The sequence below is a fragment of the Talpa occidentalis genome, unplaced genomic scaffold (assembly GCF_014898055.3).
Source record: "Talpa occidentalis isolate TD23 unplaced genomic scaffold, MPIMG_talOcc4v2.1 talOcc4.4, whole genome shotgun sequence".
Lineage (NCBI taxonomy): Eukaryota > Metazoa > Chordata > Mammalia > Eulipotyphla > Talpidae > Talpa > Talpa occidentalis.
In genome coordinates, this window is record NW_023604295.1 from 9,132,626 (window position 1) to 9,154,736 (window position 22,111).

General features: G+C 37.3%; 3 protein-coding genes across 3 annotated transcripts; 1 reads left to right on the forward strand and 2 right to left on the reverse strand.

Annotated features, from left to right (window-relative positions):
- Positions 1–1,115: 1,115 nt before the first annotated feature.
- Positions 1,116–5,882, reverse strand: LOC119257107 (keratin-associated protein 6-3-like). The gene is made up of 2 exons (XM_037524807.1): positions 5,748–5,882; positions 1,116–1,460 (listed from the first exon to the last, which is right to left on the reverse strand). Exons 1-2 carry the CDS (start codon positions 5,880–5,882, stop codon positions 1,116–1,118), a joined length of 480 nt encoding a protein of 159 aa, XP_037380704.1.
- A 1,384-nt stretch (positions 5,883–7,266) lies between these two features.
- On the reverse strand, positions 7,267–14,430 carry LOC119257108 (keratin-associated protein 6-3-like). Its single transcript, XM_037524808.1, has 2 exons — positions 14,357–14,430; positions 7,267–7,558 (listed from the first exon to the last, which is right to left on the reverse strand). The coding sequence occupies exons 1-2, from the start codon at positions 14,428–14,430 to the stop codon at positions 7,267–7,269; spliced, it is 366 nt and encodes a 121-aa protein (XP_037380705.1).
- A 630-nt stretch (positions 14,431–15,060) lies between these two features.
- LOC119257109 (keratin-associated protein 6-2-like) lies at positions 15,061–15,453 on the forward strand. Its single transcript, XM_037524809.1, has one exon. The coding sequence runs from the start codon at positions 15,061–15,063 to the stop codon at positions 15,451–15,453; it is 393 nt and encodes a 130-aa protein (XP_037380706.1).
- Positions 15,454–22,111: the final 6,658 nt, after the last annotated feature.

Here is a 22,111-nt window from a genome sequence, read left to right on the forward strand (position 1 = left end):
ATCTTTCCATGGATCTTAATTATGGATCTTAATTTCTTCTTGTGGCTTCAACTTTTACTACGTTGCACTCGTCAAAATAGATTGGAACATATCCATTATCTTATCTGACACATGATTTAAACTTGTTCATGTCCAACCCAATAGTTAGAAATCCCACATGAAGAGAAGTTAATTAGTAAGTTTATATTAGCTATATTTGTCACGGAAAATTAATGGAAAAGCAAGAGATTATAGTTACAACTGAAATCATACAAATCAAGGGAAAGAAAAACTTCATGACAAATGGGATTATCAAATGCCATGAAATGGCTTTAAATTTAAATGTGTAATAAAAAAAAGTTGAAAAATATGTCACTTAAAAAATAAACTATAGTTCAAAGAATGTAAGATTAGGTGTAGACAGTATAGTTTTCAAGTTGTCTACCTCTTTGCTGGGCTCTAAATATGCCCCAAACAAAGATTCAGTTGGAGACTTATATGTCAACATCCATATCTTCTGAAGGATTTCGAACAGGTGGACATTGGGTATAAAAGCTTTTGAGCAATGAGTGTTTCCAGGTAACGCTTCACTAAATTGACAAACATTACTTTAATCCTAACAATAGAGCTACATAAAATATATCATCACTGTTTTACCTAGGTAGAAAATTGAAGGCTACAAGATTGCTACTTTCTTTATGTCAAAAATCAAGGAATTGTGTGAGCAAGTGAAAGTAGAAATATTAAGAGGAGATATTTCCCAAATAAGACAACTTCTTATTTCTTTTAATTCTACTGAGGGAGAGGGAAGGAAAAAAAATATGCATTTTTAATAAAGAGATAACCAGGTTTATTCCAGATTGAACAAGTTTATTAGGAAAATGGAGAAATGGCTTTTACAGAAAAAATGAAAGGCATGATCTGTGCTGGCATCATTCCAACGAGACACCACCCAGGAGTTCTTGGAATGATTTTCGCTCACTCGTGCATTTCATGAGTTAAATATCAGACAGGGGAATGTTGGCATACTAGATCCAGAGGGCACCAGAAGTCTTCAGCAAGACTCAGAACCTGTGGGGTTCAGAAGTGGAGAATCCCAATGTCCAGGTGTAGAGAGGGAGTCTCCCACAGTCTCCTCAATAGTAGTAGCCATAGCCACAGCCCAGTCTGCGGTAGCCACAGCCATAGCAGGAGCCATAGCCACAACCCAGGCCGCCATAGCCATAGCCCAGGCCGCCATAGCCATAGCCCAGGCCACCATAGCCACAGCCCAGGCCACCGAAGCCATAGCCCAGGCTGCCATAGCCACAGCCTAGGCCACCGTAGCCATAGCCCAGGCCTCTGTAGCCACAGCCCAGGCCTCTGTAGCCACAGCCCAGGCTGCCATAGTAGTTTCCGTAGTAGCTGCCACACATGGTGTTGGTGGTTGAGGTTGTTCTTGGGTGGAGAAGGAGAGTAGGTGACTTCAGTGCAGACAGCCCCTGCAGAGGGCTATTTATACGCCCTCAGCATTGGTGTGGTCCACTACGTGTCATGTCATTGGCTCATTTTATGACTAATATAATTAGTTTGTTGTGAAATTTAGGAGACTTGACCTCTGGTTTGGACTCCTCTTATCTAATTGAGGGTTTGAATGACAGGAGACGCCCAGACACTCACAACCACACAATCCTGTCCCAACCTGGACTTTTATTTTAACCTACTGTACCCATCCTTTATATCAAAAAAGAATACATTTGCTACGCTCAATCTTATTTGCTCTTGGGCCCAGTTAGTTCATTTATTTTTTGAGATTTCTTAAGTATATACTTCTTTTGACTGATGATTTTTTTCTTCTCTTCACCCAAATTACTATTTTTTTTTTTTCGTGGATTCAGTTCTCTTTATATACTGAAACTGTATCTTTCCTTCCCATGATGCTAATAATAAGTCAATTAAAATTTCTAAAAAAGCAGATCTGAGGGCCTCCCTTGGTGGCACAATGGTTGAGCGCTGGGCTGTGAAGCTGTCCCCAGCATCTGTAGCACCGGTTCAATCCCCGGTCACTGACGAGGGTCCTACTTGGTGCACAGACTTCTCCTGCCACCCGCTGCTCCCCTCAGCAGTGTGTTTCATCACTCTGCCTGTTCTGTTCCCCGCTCTGGCTCTGGTGAATCCTCTCACCCTCCTGTGCTTCTGACTGTACCCAGTGCTTATATAAATCAATCAATCTTTAAAAAAAAAAGCAGATCTGAGAAAAATGCATTGTATTCTTCTACTTACTCAAGGAGTCTACTTCTCATTTATGTTCAGTCTTCCTACCAAAAGACTGCAAAATTATTCCTTGAATTTCTATGATTTTTAAACAAATGGAGCATATTGTGATATAAATTTGTTAGCATTCTAATTAATATTAAAATAATTTTCTAAGTAACTACCCAGTAATCTCATCATCATACATCTAACTTTATCCATATGTTAAAGTTCTCCTTTATCAAGACTTTCAATCATTATTCTCTTTGTAAGTAGTCACAGCAAGTTCTCTGGCATAGCACCAGATAATCACTGTCTTTATTAAAAATAGATGTAAGAAAATAAAATTATATTAAAAAAGAAGATATAAACAATAAAACAAACAATTAGTGTGATAATCCATACCACCAGGCAGGCACCAGCAAAGTGAAATGGCTTCATATTACTGTCAGAACAGGTACTTTTGTGTCTTTAAGTGAATGGATGTGGGTAGGAGATATTAATCACATTTTCATGTGTAATCTATCAGAGTTCTGTGAATGTAATATTTCTGAGTCAAAATATTATCTTTATCTCCTTCCTCATAGCCTTTGGTCAGGACAGAGAGTATAAGATGTTTAATAACACTGTATTTTAGTGAACTTTCTTCTAGAGATCATAGGAATAAAGACCCAAGACTTCTAAATTTTTCTAACTCATCTGTTTTAATATATGTGTGTATGTAATAATAAAAAAATACATCTTAATAAAATAATGTTTTAATAGTAGGAACCATATAAAAGACATTCATTTACTCGTAGATATGTTGGTGTATTCTTTCCTATTTGCTGTCATAGGTTCATTTTTGTAAACAGACTTTTTTTGGAGCATTTTTATTTTATATATTTTTGCCATCATTTTTCATTTTTGCACAATGTATGCATTTTCATCTTGGTTATAGTCCCCATACAATTCCCACCCCCCTTGTTTTGGTCCTACTCCCTCTTCCCCCCTGTAGTGTGTCTCTGGTTTAAAGTTGCTTGTTGATTTTGATTTTTACTTTATTATCATTAGTCTTTTTCCTGGCCCCTTATTTAGGTTTTCTAAATTCCTGCTATGAGTAAGACCATCCGGTATTTTTCTTTTTCTTTCTGGCTTATTTGCTGAGCACGATCCCTTCCAGCTCCATCCATGTTACTGCAAATTGCATGAGTTTATCTTTTTTGATTGCTGAGTAATATTCCACTGTGTATATGTACCACATCTTCTTGATCCAGTCATCTAATTTTGGGCATTTGGGTTGTTTCCATAGCTTAGCTATTGTAAATAGATGTAAATTAATGTTTCTAAACAGACATTTTTGTTGAACTTTATTCACCTTTTGCTGGATTGTGATATTAGGATTATATCCTTCTTAACTTTGCCATCCAGAAAATAACAGTAGTCTCCACTGTCATAGTGCTGAGTCAATCCAGAAATAGCTAGAATAATTTTTCAGTAAAACGTAATTTAAATAACATGATGGCCAGACTGCCTCTAGGATAAGTTCTTAAAGCATCACCTGAAATTGGTATGACTAAATAGCATCAGTCAATTAAAAATGCTATCATTAACTTGGACTTTTTTGGTATTTGATTAAAGTAGCTATAAAGACATCATTATTTTGTGCAAAACAATGTCCTTAATAACATGTATTATTTCTCCATAGAATAGTTATTCCCCCTAGGTCTTATTTCCTGCAGTTTGTTTCCTCTGAAGACTTGAGTTCATCTTTTTATTCTATCATTGAAAACATTGAGCCCAATGAAATGTTTAATCCTTTTTTGGTGTGAATTTATAAACTGTATTCAGTTCTTAAGTACATTCCATAAAAAAAAAAAAGAAACAAAAACAAAAATTGGTTCCTCACTCCTCTCCGTCTAATATCTCATTTTCATTTATTTCATTGGAAAACATATATTTTCATTAACTTTCCAGTCTCTTTGGTCTTTGGTCCATGCTACTCCACTAAAATTCCATTCTTAACAAATCTGGACATTCCATCTTCACTGGACTAAGGCTCTGAGTAGCAGTGAAAATCATCAACTTTTCTTTTCACTCCTGAAAGACTCTCCAGCCCTTGCCTGCATCCTAACTCAAACATTGGCTTAATTCCAAAACCATCAGTTGCTCCTTTTATGTATTTCTGCTCTTTCCTCTCAATCTTGAATCTAAGAAACTTCCTAGTAGTAAAGATCTTGTCTATTTTGTTCATTGCTCCATCCAGAGCTCATAAGTGTCCTTCACACAGTTATTGAAAGTTTAATATGTGAAAATTCTATAAATGAAAACCAAACAATCAACTAACATTTTTAATTATTCTTCCCAACTTTATTTTGAAATAATTTGAATTGCCTAAAATTGTGAAATTATGTAAAATGTCACCATAATAATACATTTCATTCAGTATATGTCATAAACACACTTACGTCAATGTCTTTTATAAAAAAAAAAAAAACTGCAATGATCTAAACTAAGAAATCAACCTTATAAAATATTCTGAACTAATCTATAGGCATTATTTGGATGTCATCATTTTTCTACTTGTTTCCCTTTTTTCTTCTAGGAGCCAATCCAGGATTCCACATGGTATTTGGCTGCTTTATCTCATTAGTCCCCACCAGTTGGTGACAGCTTCTTAGTATTTCCTTAACTTTTATGACATTGATAATTTTAAAGAGCCAAGTGTAATATGTCCCTCAGTCTAAATGTGTCAAATTTTTCATAAGAAAATTAAAGCCATAAATTTTGGGAAAGAATGCTAGAAGAGACATGCATATTATGTTGTGTCTACATCGGGCAGGTTCATGATGTTAGTAAATCTTTATGAGTTTCTAAAATAGATAATAAGTTCAAGTTACTAATAGGATAAGTTCTAATAATTGCACATTACCATAGTCCATGGACTTGAATCTCCAGCAATCTACCATGGCTTTTCATCATATACAAGGTGATGATGCATAAATATATATATATATATATATGAAGAATAGGAGAAAATGAATAATATTGTCTCACAATAACACACATGAATTATTCATGCCATCATTTCTTCCCCTCTGCTCCCTTTCCAGCCTTCAGTGCTTCTTTGAATCTGCAATTCTGTTTGTAAGGCTACACATATGCGGATAGGAAGAAGGATATTATTGGAAAAAAATATTTTCAAGAAGTGAAACCTGTATGTACTCTCTAGTTTATGATAACTAGTAATATAGTTTAGATTTCACATCTGGAATAAACAAAGCCCCAAAATAAGGAAGGAATCTCTCAATAAAGGCACATGATTTCATTCCAGCCACCCTGATGCACAGAAAAGTTGTCTTGGGTATATTGGTTATGAAAAACTTTTAGGGTAGTTTTCATGCAATTTAGTTTAGAACATGAATCTCACAGGGTTTGTGATTTGTCCCACATGTCAGTCAGTTGCTAGATAAAGCCTGGTGTGGATTATAAACTAAAAATGCTAAAGTGACTCTTCTTCAACTGAGACTTCAAGTCTTAACACAATGAGCTTTTACAGCCTCTACCATGGTGGCCTGGACAATGGCTATGGCACCCTGGGATGTGGCTGTGATTATGGAGACTATAGATATGTTTGCTTCTGTCCATACTGCTATGAAAGATACTGGTCTTCTGGCTTCTGAGTGAATCATTATTGTTGATCTGTTCAGGACACTGTCTTATGAGAGAGTGTGTATACCTACTGCATTATTTGTAATAATCATATTATCATCTGTTCAAACATGGCAACCGATTCTTAGACTACCATGCAACAGCAGAACTTTCTAATTGAAAAGACCTGAGTTTCCAACAAATAAAAAAAAAACAAAACTGATCTTGCTTTAGTGTTCTATTTGAATACATTTGGAGAAATGTGTAAATTCATCTTAAAGATAATCTATTATATACACCTACAACATTTTTCATGTGTATTTATCCAGCTGCCTTCTGAATGGATTTTGTGTGTATGTACATGTGTGTATGATTGTTGACCATTAACTATCTGTAGTTGACAATTTAGATTTATGGTTGAAATGTTATTTCCAACTATTATTGGAAATGTCATTGGAAATGTTATTTTGCTATTATTGGAATGCTATTATTGGAAATGTTATTTCCAATATTTATTTGCACTAGCAGATTCAAGGGCTATGAATACCTACCTGGATATACTCAAAATTGTATATATTTTTTTGTTTAGGTATATCTAATATTTGACTATAGATATTTGCAAAGTGGTATCCCTCTTATTTAGTATTTCATTCATGATACTTGATATTTTGATATGCCTCTAGGCAAATGCAATTTGATATTTTTCATGAATTGACAATATATTCTTGACTCATCTTATGCATTGTAACTATGTAATGACTTTCTTGCCTGTCATTTTCACTTTGTCATAAGGATATATAGAATATGAGGTCTATTTCAGGGACTTTTAAAAATAAAAATGGAAAGTGGACACTGTACATGAATAATGTATAATTCCCAGTGAATAATACCTAAAATTAGTGCTTTGAATAAATTAATAATATTGATATAGCCTAACTGGGTTGACTGAGAATATAAAAGAAAGAATACAAATCACCAAAATGAAGAATGAAAGAATAAACATCGTTTAGATCCTACAGGCACCAGATATAAGTGGACAGTACAGAGAGAATGCTATGCCAATAAATTTCACAATATAGATTAAATGGATATTTTCCTTTATATACACAAATTAACAAACCAGAGAAACCAGTGTTGCTTTTTGGATTGAACAAGTTTATTAGATGAGCAAAGAAACAAGTTCCAGCACAAATGTCATCAAGGCAGTTTCTATGACACCCAAGTCCTTATGGAAGCAGAACTCTAATGTCATGGGTGAATTTCACCCACTCTCAATTTTGAGTCAAATACAGGAAAGGGAAAAGTTATTGTATCAGATGCAGAGGACACCAGGAGGCAAGTCTTCATCAAGGTTCACATATGTGGGATTTGAAATTGGGGACTTCTAATGTCCAGGTGTAGAATGTGAGAGTGTCCATGGAGTCCTCAATAGTAGTAGCCAGAGCCACAGCCATAGCCACAGCCCAGTCTGCGGAAGCCACAGCCATAGCTGGAGCCATAGCCACAGCCCAGGCCACCATAGCCATAGCCCAGACCACCATAGCCATAGCCCAGGCCACGATAGCCACAGCCCAGGATGCCATAGCCATAGCCCAGGCCACTGTAGCCATAGCCCAGGCCACTGTAGCCACAGCCCAGGCCTCTGTAGCCACAGCCCAGGCCTCCATAGTAGTTTCCGTAGTAGCTGCCACACATGGTGTTGGTGGTTGAGGTTGTTCTTGGGTGGAAAAGGAGGGTAGAAGTGTCACTTCAGTGTGGACATGTCTCTCTCCACAGCGCCTTTTATAGGACCTCAGTATGGGTGGAACCCACCACATGTGCTCACTTCATTGGCTCATTTTATGACTAATTTAATTGTGTGTTGTCTCAAGACAGTTTCACACTGCCCGCAGGCACTGAGGAGGCTGCTTAACCAATGGAGGCCCTTTAGCAAAATAGCACAGCCACACTTTCATAGTCCATTGTGCTCCCCTCCCCCACTGTGTGCTACCCCATCCGCTTCCCCCTCCAATTCTGAAAGTCTCAGTTCTACAGTCGGCTTTCAAGGGCTAATTTTGGAGTTTGTCTTTATCTGACCCTTATCCGGTTTCTCTATATTTTTAACTCCCATGTCTGCCCAATGTTAAATAGTGGCATTCAGTGGAGACTTATGTTACAGTGATGAGATTAAAGTATAGAAGGGAATTTGGGAGATCCTCTGTATTTTAATCTGCTTTCATAATTTCAACTACCTTGATAAGAATTAAGAAAACAAGGATTCATATAATCAAACTGATAGAGGAACCATCTTTTATTCACTAAAATGTTTCTTGGTTAGCATGTATCCTTGTAGGTTTATTTGTTATAAACAAAATATGCAAATACATTATTGTGATAATATTTTATTCAATGTCCTTCTTGATAGAACATTATTAGCAGCTAGATTTTTATCATATTACTGTAAAGATTTCCATAAAGAGAATGGAATTGGTGCTTTGGAAATGCTATGGAAATATTGTTATTGTCTGTTCAAATTAGACCTAATCTAATCTTTGATGACTCTGGGTTGTAATTGCATTGACTGATGGAATTTCTCATCAACTAAGGAAAAAATCCTTTGATATTTTGTTACTCTCATGTTTGTAGACATCTAAATTTAACAATTTTCATGAGGGAAAAATAGCTAATTTTGCTTTTCAATAAAGCTAATAACTTTCACAATATGTACTGCTCATCATCATATATCTTCATTTCATTCCATTATTTGCATCTTCTTTTGTGTGCCTATGAGAGCAAGAAAAAATAGAGACAAAGACAGAGACACTGAGAGACGTAGAAAGAAATGGTTACACTTGGGGCTGTTTTTGTGCTGATGTGGTAAAACACACACCGGGGCTAATGATTTTTCCTGTGAGTGACTGTGTTAAAGTCTCTTGTGTGCTGCTGCAGGAGCTGCTCTGCTCCCCATTGAATGCAAGTCTCATTTTAGGAAAATTCATAAATTGGAAAAAAAAAAAACAGTAGCACTGTTGTCCATCATATATTCTGTGTGCTTCGATTTTCTCTGCTCTGCATGTAAACACGTGCCTCTGGAAAGCTGTATTTGCACCTCTACATGATAGATTCTGTCTCCTTTTGGCTTTCAGATAAGAATCCTCCTTAGCAGCTTGTTGATATGCCCGATAACTCTAGATTTATTTCCACAGTAATATTACCTCATTCTGAGGCCTCTCTCAGTGACTCTTTAGAAAGTGCCTGACTTTGACCATCTTCCGCAGAATCCTATTATCATTTATGAAAGTGGTGATTTATGTAGAATAACAACTTGCAAAACATGTCTGACCCAAAGGAATGCTGAATCCTGGGGGCTTAGCTTTCAGTGGTCCTCCTGGTGGTGCTCACTTCCTTGGCTTTATTCTTGACATTCATTATTAGTTTAATTGACTAATAGTTAATAGTAATAACAAGGACAATAAAGCAGAAATAAACAATAGTTACTGTTCTTTCATCTACTATGTTTTACTATGGTGGTCTATCAATGATAGAAGATCTGCCGAAGATTGCCCTTGTAGATTAACAACTACAGGCTTTCTGTAAACAAACAGAGGCAAAAACTCTGTGGTTAGGGGGATGAAAACGAAATGGGGAGGGGGCATGAGGGTCAGTGGAGATGGACTGTGAGGTCTTTGGTGATGGGTATATTATGGCAAAGGTGCCAGAAGGGGAGATCCTACACTTCTACTATGGAACCAGCTATGCAAACCAATATTAACTCAATGAAATATTTATTAGAAAGGCAGATAATACATTTATTAAGTAAAAAAAAAAATACAACAACAACAAAAAAATATGTGTTGCATCCACTCCTTCCTATGTAAATGTGACTTTCTCAGTCAATGACTGGTAGAAAATGGAAATAATTCTCCTAGGGAAATATGTAGAGAATTGATCTCTCCTTAATGAAATATAAAATAGAAACTCTCTTTGATATTTCCAGAAATTTTCTTATTTAATGACTCAAAAACTCACAAGTTAAACATTCTAATTTCTATTTTACCTATGCCTAATAAACACATTTGAAGGTTTTTGGTAAAATTGTGCAGGATTGAACACAATTTGTATTTGCTCCTATACATATATCTGATTCGTGATACAAGTTGGTATTCTAGAACTGTGATGGAAACCATTTAGTTTTTGTACTTTTCTTCATGATTAAGTTATTGTGATACACTATGGAAAACTAACCAGCTCTCAAAAGCAATAAACTCTTGCCATTCATGGTAACCTGGATGGAACTGGAGTGGATTAGGCAATGTAAGTTTTTAGTTCCCTTTAATTACCAATTTAAACAATAATTTTTCTCTCTCTAGTGGCCTCAAAGCAGCATATTTTTTTTATTAACCTCATTCTTTGTTTTCTAGTTTATTGATTTCTGCTTTCATTCTTTCTAACTCCTTTCTACTTACTTTACAAAGTTTGCCTTTTTTTCTAGCATTTAAAGTGAAAGTTCATTGTTGATTTTAAAACTTACATCTTTTATAATGTATGTAGTTAAAACTATGAATTGCTCTGCTATTGTACTGACCCAATAATGTGAAATCTTGCAACTTTGTGTTTCCTTTCTTGTCTTGTTATATCATGAGAACTTCAAGTATGATCTTGAAAGAAGTGGTGACAGAGAATATTTTTGTCTTGTCTCTCATCTTAGTGGGAACAAATCTAGTTTCTCACTGTCAGCATGGTGTCACCACACGTTTATTATTTTTCTCTTGGTATAATATCTTTTATCAAGTTCAGTAAGTTCAACTCTATTTCTGGCTACTTAAAGTGGATGTTTATTTTCTCAAATGTTTTTTCTGCATCTACTGATAAGATTATGTGATTTTTTTTCTTCTTTAGATTACTGATATGATATATTACATTAATTGATTTTTGAGTGTTGAATTAGCATGTACAATTGGGAAAAACCTCACTTGGCTGCAGTGTATAATTCTTTTTATATGTTTGATACAATTTACTAATATTTGGTTGAGAACTTTTACAGACATGTTCATTTAGGATATTGGCTTATAGTTCACCTTTTTTTTAATCATTACTATGTGATTGGTGTTAGGATAATGTTGGCCACATAGAATAAGTTAGCAAGAATTCCCTCTTTTTCTATCTTCTGAAAGTGGTTGTAGATCATTTGTTTTACTCGCCTTAAATATTTTGTAAAATTTGCCAGTGAACCCATCTAGATCTGGTGCTTTGTGTTTTAGAAAACTATTAGTTATTGATTCAGTTTCTTTTATCTTCCATAAAATATTTTCTAGCAAGTCCCTGGTTTCTAATAATTATAAAATTGCTTGTAATTCTGCTTATTTACTAATCTTTAGTTTGTTACTGAAATATCTGTTGGTTTTTTAAATCCTTTTTCTTCACCACTAGACTATGCCCTCATAAGTAAAAAGTAATTAATCTTGTTCGATATTTCATAAGAAGTCGCCAAATAAATAAAAAAAAGACCTAACTTATTCAGTGGTATATCATGCTCATACATTGGAAAACTAAACACTGCTGAAATGTCCAGTTTTCCAAAATTGATCGAAAGATTTAACTGAATCCCAATTAAAATCTCAGCAGAATATATATTGACAAGCTGATTCTAACATTTAGATGGAAAGCAAAAAAAAAAAAAAGCCACAATAATTTCAAAGAAGAGCAAAATTAATGTTTCAAACTACCTTATATAAAGATTTTCTATAACCCTATAGTAAGTGAAAACTTGTAATGCTGGTGAAAGAAAGAGCACTAAATAAACAGTGGATGGGGAAATACATACTCTTTCTTTTTTTTAATTTAAATTTTATTTTTATATTCCCCATACAATTACAGCCCCCTTATTTTGACCCCAATCCCTCCTTTCCCTACCCCCCGCCCCCCATAGAGTGTCTCTGGTTCATAGTTGTTTGTTAATTTTGATATTTTCTTTCTTATAGTTAATCTTTTCCTGGTCCCTTATTTAGGTTTTCTAAATTCCTGCTATGAGTGAGACCATCCAGTATTTTTCTTTTTTCTTTCTGGCTTATTTCGCTGAGCATGATCCCTTCCAGCTCCATCCATGTTGCTGCAAATTGCATGTGGTTATCTTTTTTGAATGCTGAGTAATATTCCATTGTGTATATGTACTACATCTTCTTGATCCAGTCATCTATTTTTGGGCATTTGGGTTGGGGAAATACATATTCTTAAGGCTCAATGGTGATTATCCAATTTCCCAGGAAGGCTAGAAACATTATTGTTAGTTAGCTGACACAATTACTTGTAGGAACAAAGGAAATCTGTTTATTGACAAAGTATAATTTCTTCCAACTATGAAGTATTTTGTGCTCATAGTCCATATAAAACCATAAAATAGGAGAACCAAACATTTAATTTTGAATATAATTAGAATAAAATTTTCTGTCTTCAGGTAATGCAATGGATGCATTTATCATTCCTCAAAAAATAGATTTTTTGATATAAACACAAATGTTATCTAACTCTTATTTAAATATAGATATGATAAAATGGTGTATCCTTTGGGGGAAAAGTATCAAATTTGAAATATTATTTCAGAGGCATGGAATGTTCTAGGATGCTGTTCTAGCATCAAGATAAATAGCATCTTCTCTAACAAAATAGACACCAGCTACTTCAGCCATAGCCATAGCCAGACCCACAGCCACAGACATAATGAGGACCATTTCCATTTCCATTCCCAATCAAATCCCTGCAATAGTCATGACACATGATGTCGAGGGCAAGATGTCAAGGGCAAGGTGTCAGTTGAGGTTCAGGAAATTGCTTCTGAAGTTGGAATGTCACTTACTATCCTGGGACCTTTATGAACTGATAGGAAGTGTCAGGACATAACATCAATTTTGTGATTCATGTAACACATATTTATTTTAATATCTGGCGTGTACAAGTCACTTTTGTCAGCTCATAATGAGAAAACTTTGTCTTCTCATTGCCACAGCGTCTGCCTGAAGTGAACATGCTGTTATTGCACCAGATCTTTGTTGAGGAACCAAGTGGGTGGTTGGTCACCTAGACATTGTCTTGGACCAATTACAAATCTCTAAGGAAAGTTTTCATCAATTATCCAGTCATTTGAACACATGATTCCACAGATAATGTTTTATGGAACAGGTCCCCGTGGCGGGCAGGTTACTTCATTTTTGGAAATGCAACTATTAAAATGAGCTTGACTAATTACTTTGACTAGCTTACCAGCTACTCATTACTTTTAAGGAGACTTCAGTGGCATGCAATGTTGTCCTATACAGAAAATGCTTGATATGTTAAAGACTCCTATGAATCTAAATACCTGTAATATAATATCCTGATAATACATTTTTCCCCAGTTGAGTCATTCTTCAATACATTTTATCAACTCTAGGGAGTCATTTAGTTCAAACCAGGAAACCAACACAAAGTACTTTACATCAACAGTACTTAGCATTTTATAAATCACAAATTTCCTGATACATTTTAATCTATTTGATCCCAATAAAAGTGTGAGAGAAGTAATTTATAATATGGGGATTGAGATCTATGTTTAGGGATTGTACTGAAATTTGCACAGCTAATAGATAACCAAATCAGTCATTTCACATCACCAAGATAAAGTGTTTGTTCTTTTGGTTATGCTACATAAAGTGTCTCTTTGTAGTCACTGGATGCTTGAATACTTGTTTTAACAGGGAATTCATTATTTCCTATGGGTATTCATTTCTTTGTGAAATTACTTTGTTGTAAAAGATACACATGCTTCAGAGCCTCTTGTTATTCCCTAGACAAATTTATCTCAAGGTTTTATTCATAAGCCAGTCCCATCCAGTATGTCTGATAGTGCCTCTCAACCGTCCATTTTCACTGCCCAGGGATCTGGCCTTGACACCTATTGGTAGGAGGGTCTCCCAACCTTTGCCAATACGTAGATATAATCCCCAGGTCATCCAAGTCACCATATTTCTTACCAGATAGTTTACAAAATGGCAGAGGAAGCATGTTGAAAATTACCAAAGAGAAAAAACAAACACAAAAATAGCTGAGACTAATACTTGCTTCTTATCTCACAGTCTTCGTGGACCAGGAGTCTAAGCAAACAGTATCTGCTCAGGACTACACTCACAATAGTGCAATCAAGGTTTCATCCAGGACATCTTCAGAATCTCTTTGCCCTATAATTTGAGTTGCCAGACTTAGCAATGATATATCCAAGATTACACAAGACATATTTTTACCAAAAAAGCTATGTTTTTTATCTGAATTTCAGTTGTATCTATCTTGTCTTTTTATCTCATTTAAACCAAGACGATGAGAAGATAAGCTACTACTGGAAGAAAATATTGGCAAAAGACACATCTGATACATCAATTCAGGTGTGTTTGCTCACCTGTCCCTTGTTTAGCTACCATTACAGTGGCCATTCTATCTGGTTACATCCACTTTCTTACAGCTGTAACTTGAGAAGCCCTCAATTTATGGTCCTTCAGTGTGTCATCACCTCCAGGTAGGATGCATTTTGGTCGATACTGTGATCTGAGATACTGGAGCTTCTCCGTAGGTACCTGTCTGCATGCCTGATGATACACAGGAAACAATGCCCCCCAAAGGAAACATCTAAATAAGGTTTGATCAGATTCATCGGCCTCCCTGATGGCACAAGAGGTTAAGACGCAACCTACGAAGCAATCCGCAACCACTGCAGTACCAGTTCGATCCCCGGCCAGGGAGCAACCCACATGGTGCTGCAGACCTCTCCTGACTCGCCCAGTGCTCTGCTCAGCAGTGTATTTCAGTCAATCTTCCTGTTCTGTTCCCCACTCTGTCTCTGGTGGATCCTCCCACCCCTCATGCCTCTAACCTGTACCCCAGTTCTTGTATGCATAAATAAATAAATCTTAAAAAAAAGGTTTGATCAGATTTCTTGTTAATTAATGTTTGACTTACATTGTTTTCTTGCAATTCTCTTGACTGCTTAGGATCATATCCTGAACATGACCAACTTAAAAAAAATTTTGTTGCCCTTATAATGATGAGCTTTTTAAAAATGAAAATTGGTCTGTAATGAGGACATGGACTCTAGATTGTGGGCTCCACCCACTCCTGGAGTGTATAAAAAGGTGTCAGGGCAGGAGATGGCATTCACATTTCAGAAACCATCACTTGCTCCTCTACTGAACTACTGAAACCCCACCTGTAGACATCATGTGTGGCAACTACTACGGCTGTGGCTACGGTTCTGGATATGGCTGTGGCTATGGTTCCAGATATGGCTGTGGCTACGGTTCTGGCTATGGCTGTGGTTATGGTTCTGGATATGGCTGTGGCTACGGTTCTGGCTATGGCTGTGGTTATGGTTCTGGATATGGCTGTGGCTACGGTTCTGGATATGGCTGTGGCTATGGCTCCAGATATGGCTGTGGCTATGGTTCCGGATATGGCTGTGGCTATGGATCTGGATATGGCTGTGGCTATGGATCTGGATATGGCTGTGGCTACGGATCTGGATATGGCTGTGGCTACGGATCTGGATATGGCTCTTCCTGCTATAGCTACAGGCCATTTGTCTACAGGAGTTGCTATTCTTCTTGCTGCTAGAACATCACCGCAGTCCATGTTTACTTCTAAAATGATCACTCCAAGGCATTTCCTCTTCACTGTTTGATGACGGCAATGGAACCCAATGAGAGAGAGTATTCAGAACCTGCAGAAAACTTGCTGTCTTCTTAGAAATCCAGCTTGTTGTTGAGAAAGACTGAGTTACTCCATGATGTACCTAGAAAGCAGGAGGCATTGTTTAAGTCACAGACCAAGTGCAAACCTCTAACATCTTATTGCATATTTCTGTATTGTGATCATTTCCAAATAAATATGATTCTTTGCTCCTAACAAGTTTGTGTATCTTTTATTTCAGACGTGCCATTGATTTACACTTTTGTCTTCTAAGTCTGTTCCCTTCTCACAGCCTGGCAGAGCTAATCTCAGCTGGTCATTCCAACTGTGTGTCTGGGGTCCACTCTCATTGCTCAGTACCCATGACTTACTGAAGGTTACATATCTTGAATTTCATGCCCAAGAAGAAAGGGTCTCCACTGTGAAGTCCTCTGTTCTGGATTTATTTAACTGAAGCCTTTGTTCTTAAGCATTTGTGTTTTATGGTTCTGGATCAAGCCATGTATTTCCTTTCATGTTAGCTCTAATAAACTTATTGATATATGTATATACATGATATATGTATATACAGGCACATAGACAAATGCCTCAGAAAAAAAATCTACTTTGAGAAAATGATACTGGTGAAATAAATGGGTTAGAAAGAAACAGAGAACAGAGGGCTCAATAGTTATGTATATAAATGACTTGAAGATTGGTTAAATGGCTCTAGATTTGGGTAATATTATAAACAATTAAAGAGAACAAAGATGGGAAACTTTCACTTCTACCATGTCAGAGTCACTAGTCCAAGAAATGTCTTCTCATTAAATTGGAAAAATATATGTGAAATTATTCAGAAATTATACAACAGGTCACTCGGGGTGCCTTAACAAAGAGAAACAACCTGTTATTCCTACTCTCATTTTAAATTTCTGCATGTAATTTTCTTTTTTTAAGATTTGTTTATTTATGGGCCTCCCCTGTGGTGCAGCAGTTGAGCGCTGGGTTGTGAAGCTGCCTGCAGCCTCTGCAGCCAGTTAGATCCCCGGCCGCCGGGCGAGTGTCCCACATGGTGTACATACATCTCCTACCTCCCGCTGCTCCCCTCAGCAGTGTATTTCGTCAGTCTGCCTGTTCTGTTCCCCGCTCTGGCTCTGGTGAATTCTCTCACCCTCCTGCACTTCTGACTGTACCCAGTGCTTATATAAATAAATAAATAAATAAATAAATAAGATTCATTTATGCATACAAGAACTGGGGTGTAAGCCAGCGGTGTGGGGGAGGGGGTGGTGAGAGAATTCACCAGAGACAGAGGGGAAGCAGATGGGCAGATCTACTGATCTACAGGTAATTTCTACTGATCTGCCTGTAAGCTATGGTCAGCTTCTCAAGGAGAATCCAAAGGGCACATGTTGCTAATATCGTATTCAGTGATAAAGGATCAGACAGTGGTTTAACAATAATTTCAGAGTTAGAATAGAAAATAGATACGTTGAGAAAGAAGTGTAGATATTTGCACAGGGATTCCCCTATGCCTGCTCCTGCTTGAGCAAGGAAGCTCAAGTGCATAGCTAAATTCCCCCAAGAGGACCAAAGAACAATTGTCCATCCATTAGCTAAGTGATTCCCAGAAATCTCACTGGACTTAGGGACATTTGCATTCTGCCACTGAGAGTGAAATTGGACCCCCCCAAAGGAAACACTTTAGTAGTTGGGTAACCTGGTATTAAAGTTTATAATAGATCAACCAAGGTGTGATTAAAATCAAGGGCCATCCTTACTCAATTTCTTGCCCAAACCAACTTAAACACTTGCCGGAGTCCAGCTCTGACCGGGACATTAATTAAAGAAAGACAAGAACTTCATAGCAATAACTCTGAAAACTCAAGTAGAAGTTACCCTTTTGCATTTCTAAGAGAAATTTCCAATTGTCAGGGTGTTTCCCTCCCCATCCAGGGAGAACATGGACAGCCAAATCTCTAGAAATTTGCATCAGTGGAGAAGACTTAGAATTACATCTTCATAATTTACCCTTGTTTACTGTGCCTTTCTACCTCTGTACAATTCATTTGAGCAAACTGGATGTCACCTTTTACTCATTTATTTACTTTTTTGTGACTCACCATATTCCCTGGGATTTTAAGTTCAATTATATTTAAAGATACTAAAATACATAAGTGTTTCGTTTATTCTCTTTTCTCTCCTTGTTTCATAAGAAGTAATGATAGAGAAAATATTTTTATTTGATTGCATAAAAAGAAGTTATATAAAGTTTAAAAATAGTCTTAATTTATGATGCTTCTAGAACATCAGTTATAGTATATTTACTTCTGACCCATAAAAAAGAAGTCAGTTAATTTGAAAGACAAAAGCCACCATGGCATTCTGCCTCATGACCTCTTCATCTGAAGCCACAGTTTGTTCTCTGCTTCCGGGATGACTGCACATACTGATTTTACCAACTATTTTGTACTACATAACATGGGTCACCATTTTCCACACTCTACCAATACTTTTCCCTTGACCCACACCCCCAACCTAATCCAGTAACACATAGCTTCATTTTTTATAGCAACTTACTTATAACCATTTCTGGTTTGTCACCTTTGCAGAGGCAACACTAACAACACCACAGCAGATGGTGAAAACGAATCATTAGTTCTCACTCATCTAACATGTTGGAGTGCACCAGTGTGGGTCTGTCTTCATGTTTTCTCTTTCTGGGATCTATGCAAAAGGGAAGTGATTTTTAAGGACATTTACTGCAAAGAGAAAAAGCAGACTTACGAACAAAACGTGATAGCTCTGAAAGGATGCGATGGAAATCACCACTGTTCATAAGCCAAACACGTCACATGGCAAAGCCATCATTGCAGCTGGGAATTCTAATATCCTTACAGAGAAGAGAGAGATGTGCCACACCTCACGTCTGCATGCTGTGAGAGAGGCTCATCTGGTGAAAGTTTTGTCCAAACACACAAATACCTTGTGACATGGCATGTGATCTGTCCACACTGACTTTGGCTATTTTTTTTTTTTTTTTGTGGGACCCTCGCTGGTGGCCGGGGAACGAACCAGCGCTGCAGAGGCTGCGGGCAGCCTTGCAGCCCAGCGCTCAACTACTGTGCCACCAGGGGAGGCCCAACTTTGGCTATTTTTAACCAATCTAAACACAATTCCCCAGTCCAACCAATCCAACCAATCCAAACACAATTCATGTGTATTAATTGCACATGAAAAGTTTAGGTAGGTTATAGGGAGAAGAATTTAGACTCCACACTCAACTTCTATTAACACATGATGATGATGATGATCATGATGATGATGATGATCATGGGTGTGATAATGGCAAATGCCAGCACCTATCCAGTATTATACAAATGTCTTCTAAGTGCTTGACATCTATAAACTCACTTAACATATACAACCCTGGAAAGAAGATTCAAATGTCATTTACATTTTGCAGAGAAGAAAAATCAAAGCACATGTGTAAGAAACAGTATCTTAGTTGAAACAGGTGCAGCCTCCTGGAGTAAGGAAGGAAGATGGAACACCATTATTTTGTTCTCTACTTTCAAAGCTAACTTCATTAGAAAAGCAATAGTTGCTGATTTTACTTCAGTACTGAACCCAGTGTAAGGAAGAAGGAGAAATAAGGACATGGAAGAATCTTATTTGGCTGGTTGATTTGGAGTTCTCCGTTCCAGCTGATGGTTGACTAGGCATCTCTTCTTGGGTTTCCTGGCAGATAGTTAAGGTGGCTTTTTTTTCTTGGAGTACTATCAGACTGGCCTTCTAGATCCCTGATACTCACTTCTCTTGATCCAACATCTTGTTATACTTTCTGATATCTTTGTTTGAGAACTACGTAGTGTTGAACTTAAAAATTTTAAAGGCTAGGCATTAATCCTATACTTTGTACACTGATTTATCATGTGGATGACTAACTTAAACACTTTTGTCCCCCAAATTTCTTGATCCCCTCATCACCTATATTATCAGTATCAGGGGGTGTTCTTTTTCTAAAAATAAAAGCCAGCATCTCTAAATCGTTTGTTATTCCAGTTTTGTATACCTTTGTTTTAGCCATACTATTTCAATTACATAATCAAGATCAATTTTTCCTTACCATTGCTCCATTTTTTAATCTTTTATAACCTTCACTTAATTTCTTATGGTTTACATTTATTGCCCTGACATTATTATTAGTAGTGCTACCTTTAATGGTCATGCATACCAGTTTGGACAATACATTATATGAACTGTCCCAACTGTTTGCTTTTCATTAATCACACTTCTTTCTACATGCTTTCCCCATTTCTCTCTACTCTATCCACTCTCATCTGTCTATTAATTCAAGTCTTCAGTACTCCAAACTCAGTTTCCCTAATAGCTGTTGGAGAAAATCCAACTACCATGTGACCTGGTGCCACCACACATATGCAGCATTCTCCTGTTGGCTGAGTCCACAGTGCTACTTGATAATCCTTTTACTTGCTCTCAAGCCTCTCTCTTTCTCACTTTTACTGCAATTATTCTGCCCCTCCACCATTATCCCTAAAGCCTCTTATTCAATGCTTACTTACTTCTTCTGGCCTCCTCAGCAACACTTGCCTCTTATTTCATGGAAAAAAGAGAATCTATCAGGGGAAAACTCTATCAACTCCGTTCCTACACACTTATCTACATTTGCAGCTGTCTTTTAGCCTTTTATCTTCGTCTCTGCAGAAACCTTGTCCTCCCTCCTGTCCAAAAAAATCATTCTTCCACTTTGCTTTAAATGCCATCTCCCTCAGTGCCCTGCTTGATAAATTATCCTCTCTGTCTACTATATTTTCAGCTTCTATTTTTTTCTACAGACACTTTCCCTTTAGTCCTATAAACATGCTCAAGTCTTTTGATATTAAAAAGCTTGTATCAACACCAGATCACCCCGGTTAGCTTTTTCTCAACTTTTTCTCTTTTAACCTAACATTTTAAATATTTTCTCTGATGCCTCCCCTTCAATCATCAATCCTCTCTAACCTATATTCTACTCTCAAAACTTAAGGATTATTCTTACTAAGGTCACCAATGACCATTAGTTAACCAGTCTCCTTGGCACATTTCACATTTGGTCTTTGTTGTTTTGTGACATTTGTCACTGATGACTACTTCTTTTTCTTCCATTATATGCTTTTCTTTCTTTCTTTTTTTTAAGATTTATTTATTTATGCATGCAAGAACTGGGGTGCAGGCCAGAGTTGTGGGGGGTGACAGGATTCACCAGAGACAGGGTGGGGAACAAAACAGGCAGATTGACTGAAATACACTGCTGAGGGGAGCAGCAAGGGAGTCAGGAGAGGTCTACTGTGTCATACGGGTAGCTCCCTGGCTGGGGATCAAACTTGTGCTGCAGTGGCTGCAGCGAGCTTCATTGGTTGTGGTTTAACCCCTTCCACCATCAGGGAGGTATATGCTTTTCTTGATTGGATTCTCTTGCTTTTATTGCACTTCTTACTAGTCTTTTTGTGATGCTGTTCTTTCTTTGTTGACTGAAGATCTGCCCTAGGTCACTAGCTCCACTGTTAAATACACAGACTCAATCTCATACTTAGGGCATGAAATTCTTTCATGATGCAGCCCCTAGGTTAGTGTCTAGTGTCATTTCCAGCTACCCTCTCATATAAAAACAGCTGTTGTATCCTGTTTTTCCTACGTAGAATTTGCCGATCATATCACGCATTCTTAGCCCTTCCTGTCCATGGATAACTATGCCATCTGTGAAAATGTTTCTTCCATCTGTCTGCCAGCCTATATCTGAAAGCAACTGTTAAGTTTTAACTTGAGCATCACATCATCTGAGGAGAGTTTCCTTATCTGTCTCCCACACAACCTACTTAGTTGTGTCAGGCATACCTAGATGATCTCCTTACACATCCCCCACAGAATTTTACACTTACTTTATCGTGAGACTTAGTATTTGGTTTAAAACTTTATTTTTGGTCGATTCCAATGGGATTTACTATTTTAGTAATTCATGCATGTTGTGTAAATGAAACATAAGAAGATAAATAAGATGTAATCACTTCCCTGAAAAAGCTTAGATTCTAATCTAACAGACAGGTAAGTCTACACGTAGGAAGAGCTCTGAGAGAGGTGGGCACTGGTGTCAGGGAGCAAAAAAGACAGACATCAAACTGACGTAGGGCCTCCCCGGTGGCGCAGCGGTTGAGCGCTGGGTTGCGAAGCTGCCTGCAGCCTCTGCAGCACTGGTTCGATCCCTGGCTGCTCCCTGGCCACTGGAGCAGGGTCCCACATGGCGTGCAGACCTCTCCTGCCGCCCGCTGCCCCCCTCAGCAGTGTACTTTGGTCCTTCTGCCTGCTCTGCTCCCCGCTCTGGCTTTGGTGAATTCTCACCAAAGAATATATCTCACCCTCCCACGCTTCTGACTTTACCTAGTGTGCTTGTATAAATAAATAAATATTAAAAAAAATAATAATAAAAAATAAATCTTTGAAAAAAAAAAACAAAAAAAACTGACGTACCCTAGACAGTAAATCATCCAGGGTTAGGGACACAGAAACTAAGTTTTCTATGACAATAATGAAGTAACCAGAT

Excerpts from the sequence above, each read along its gene's own strand:
- LOC119257109 (XM_037524809.1), top strand. The coding sequence starts at position 15,061 with ATGTGTGGCAACTACTACGGCTGTGGCTACGGTTCTGGATATGGCTGT.
- LOC119257107 (XM_037524807.1), bottom strand. The coding sequence starts at position 5,882 with ATGATTCACTCAGAAGCCAGAAGACCAGTATCTTTCATAGCAGTATGG. Across the intron at positions 1,461-5,747 it reads AGGCCACCATGGTAGAGGCT|GGGCTGTCTGCACTGAAGTC; the intron begins GTAAAAGCTCAT and ends AGCCCTCTGCAG.
- LOC119257108 (XM_037524808.1), bottom strand. The coding sequence starts at position 14,430 with ATGCAGACAGGTACCTACGGAGAAGCTCCAGTATCTCAGATCACAGTA. Across the intron at positions 7,559-14,356 it reads AAAATGCATCCTACCTGGAG|AACAACCTCAACCACCAACA; the intron begins GTGATGACACAC and ends TTTCCACCCAAG.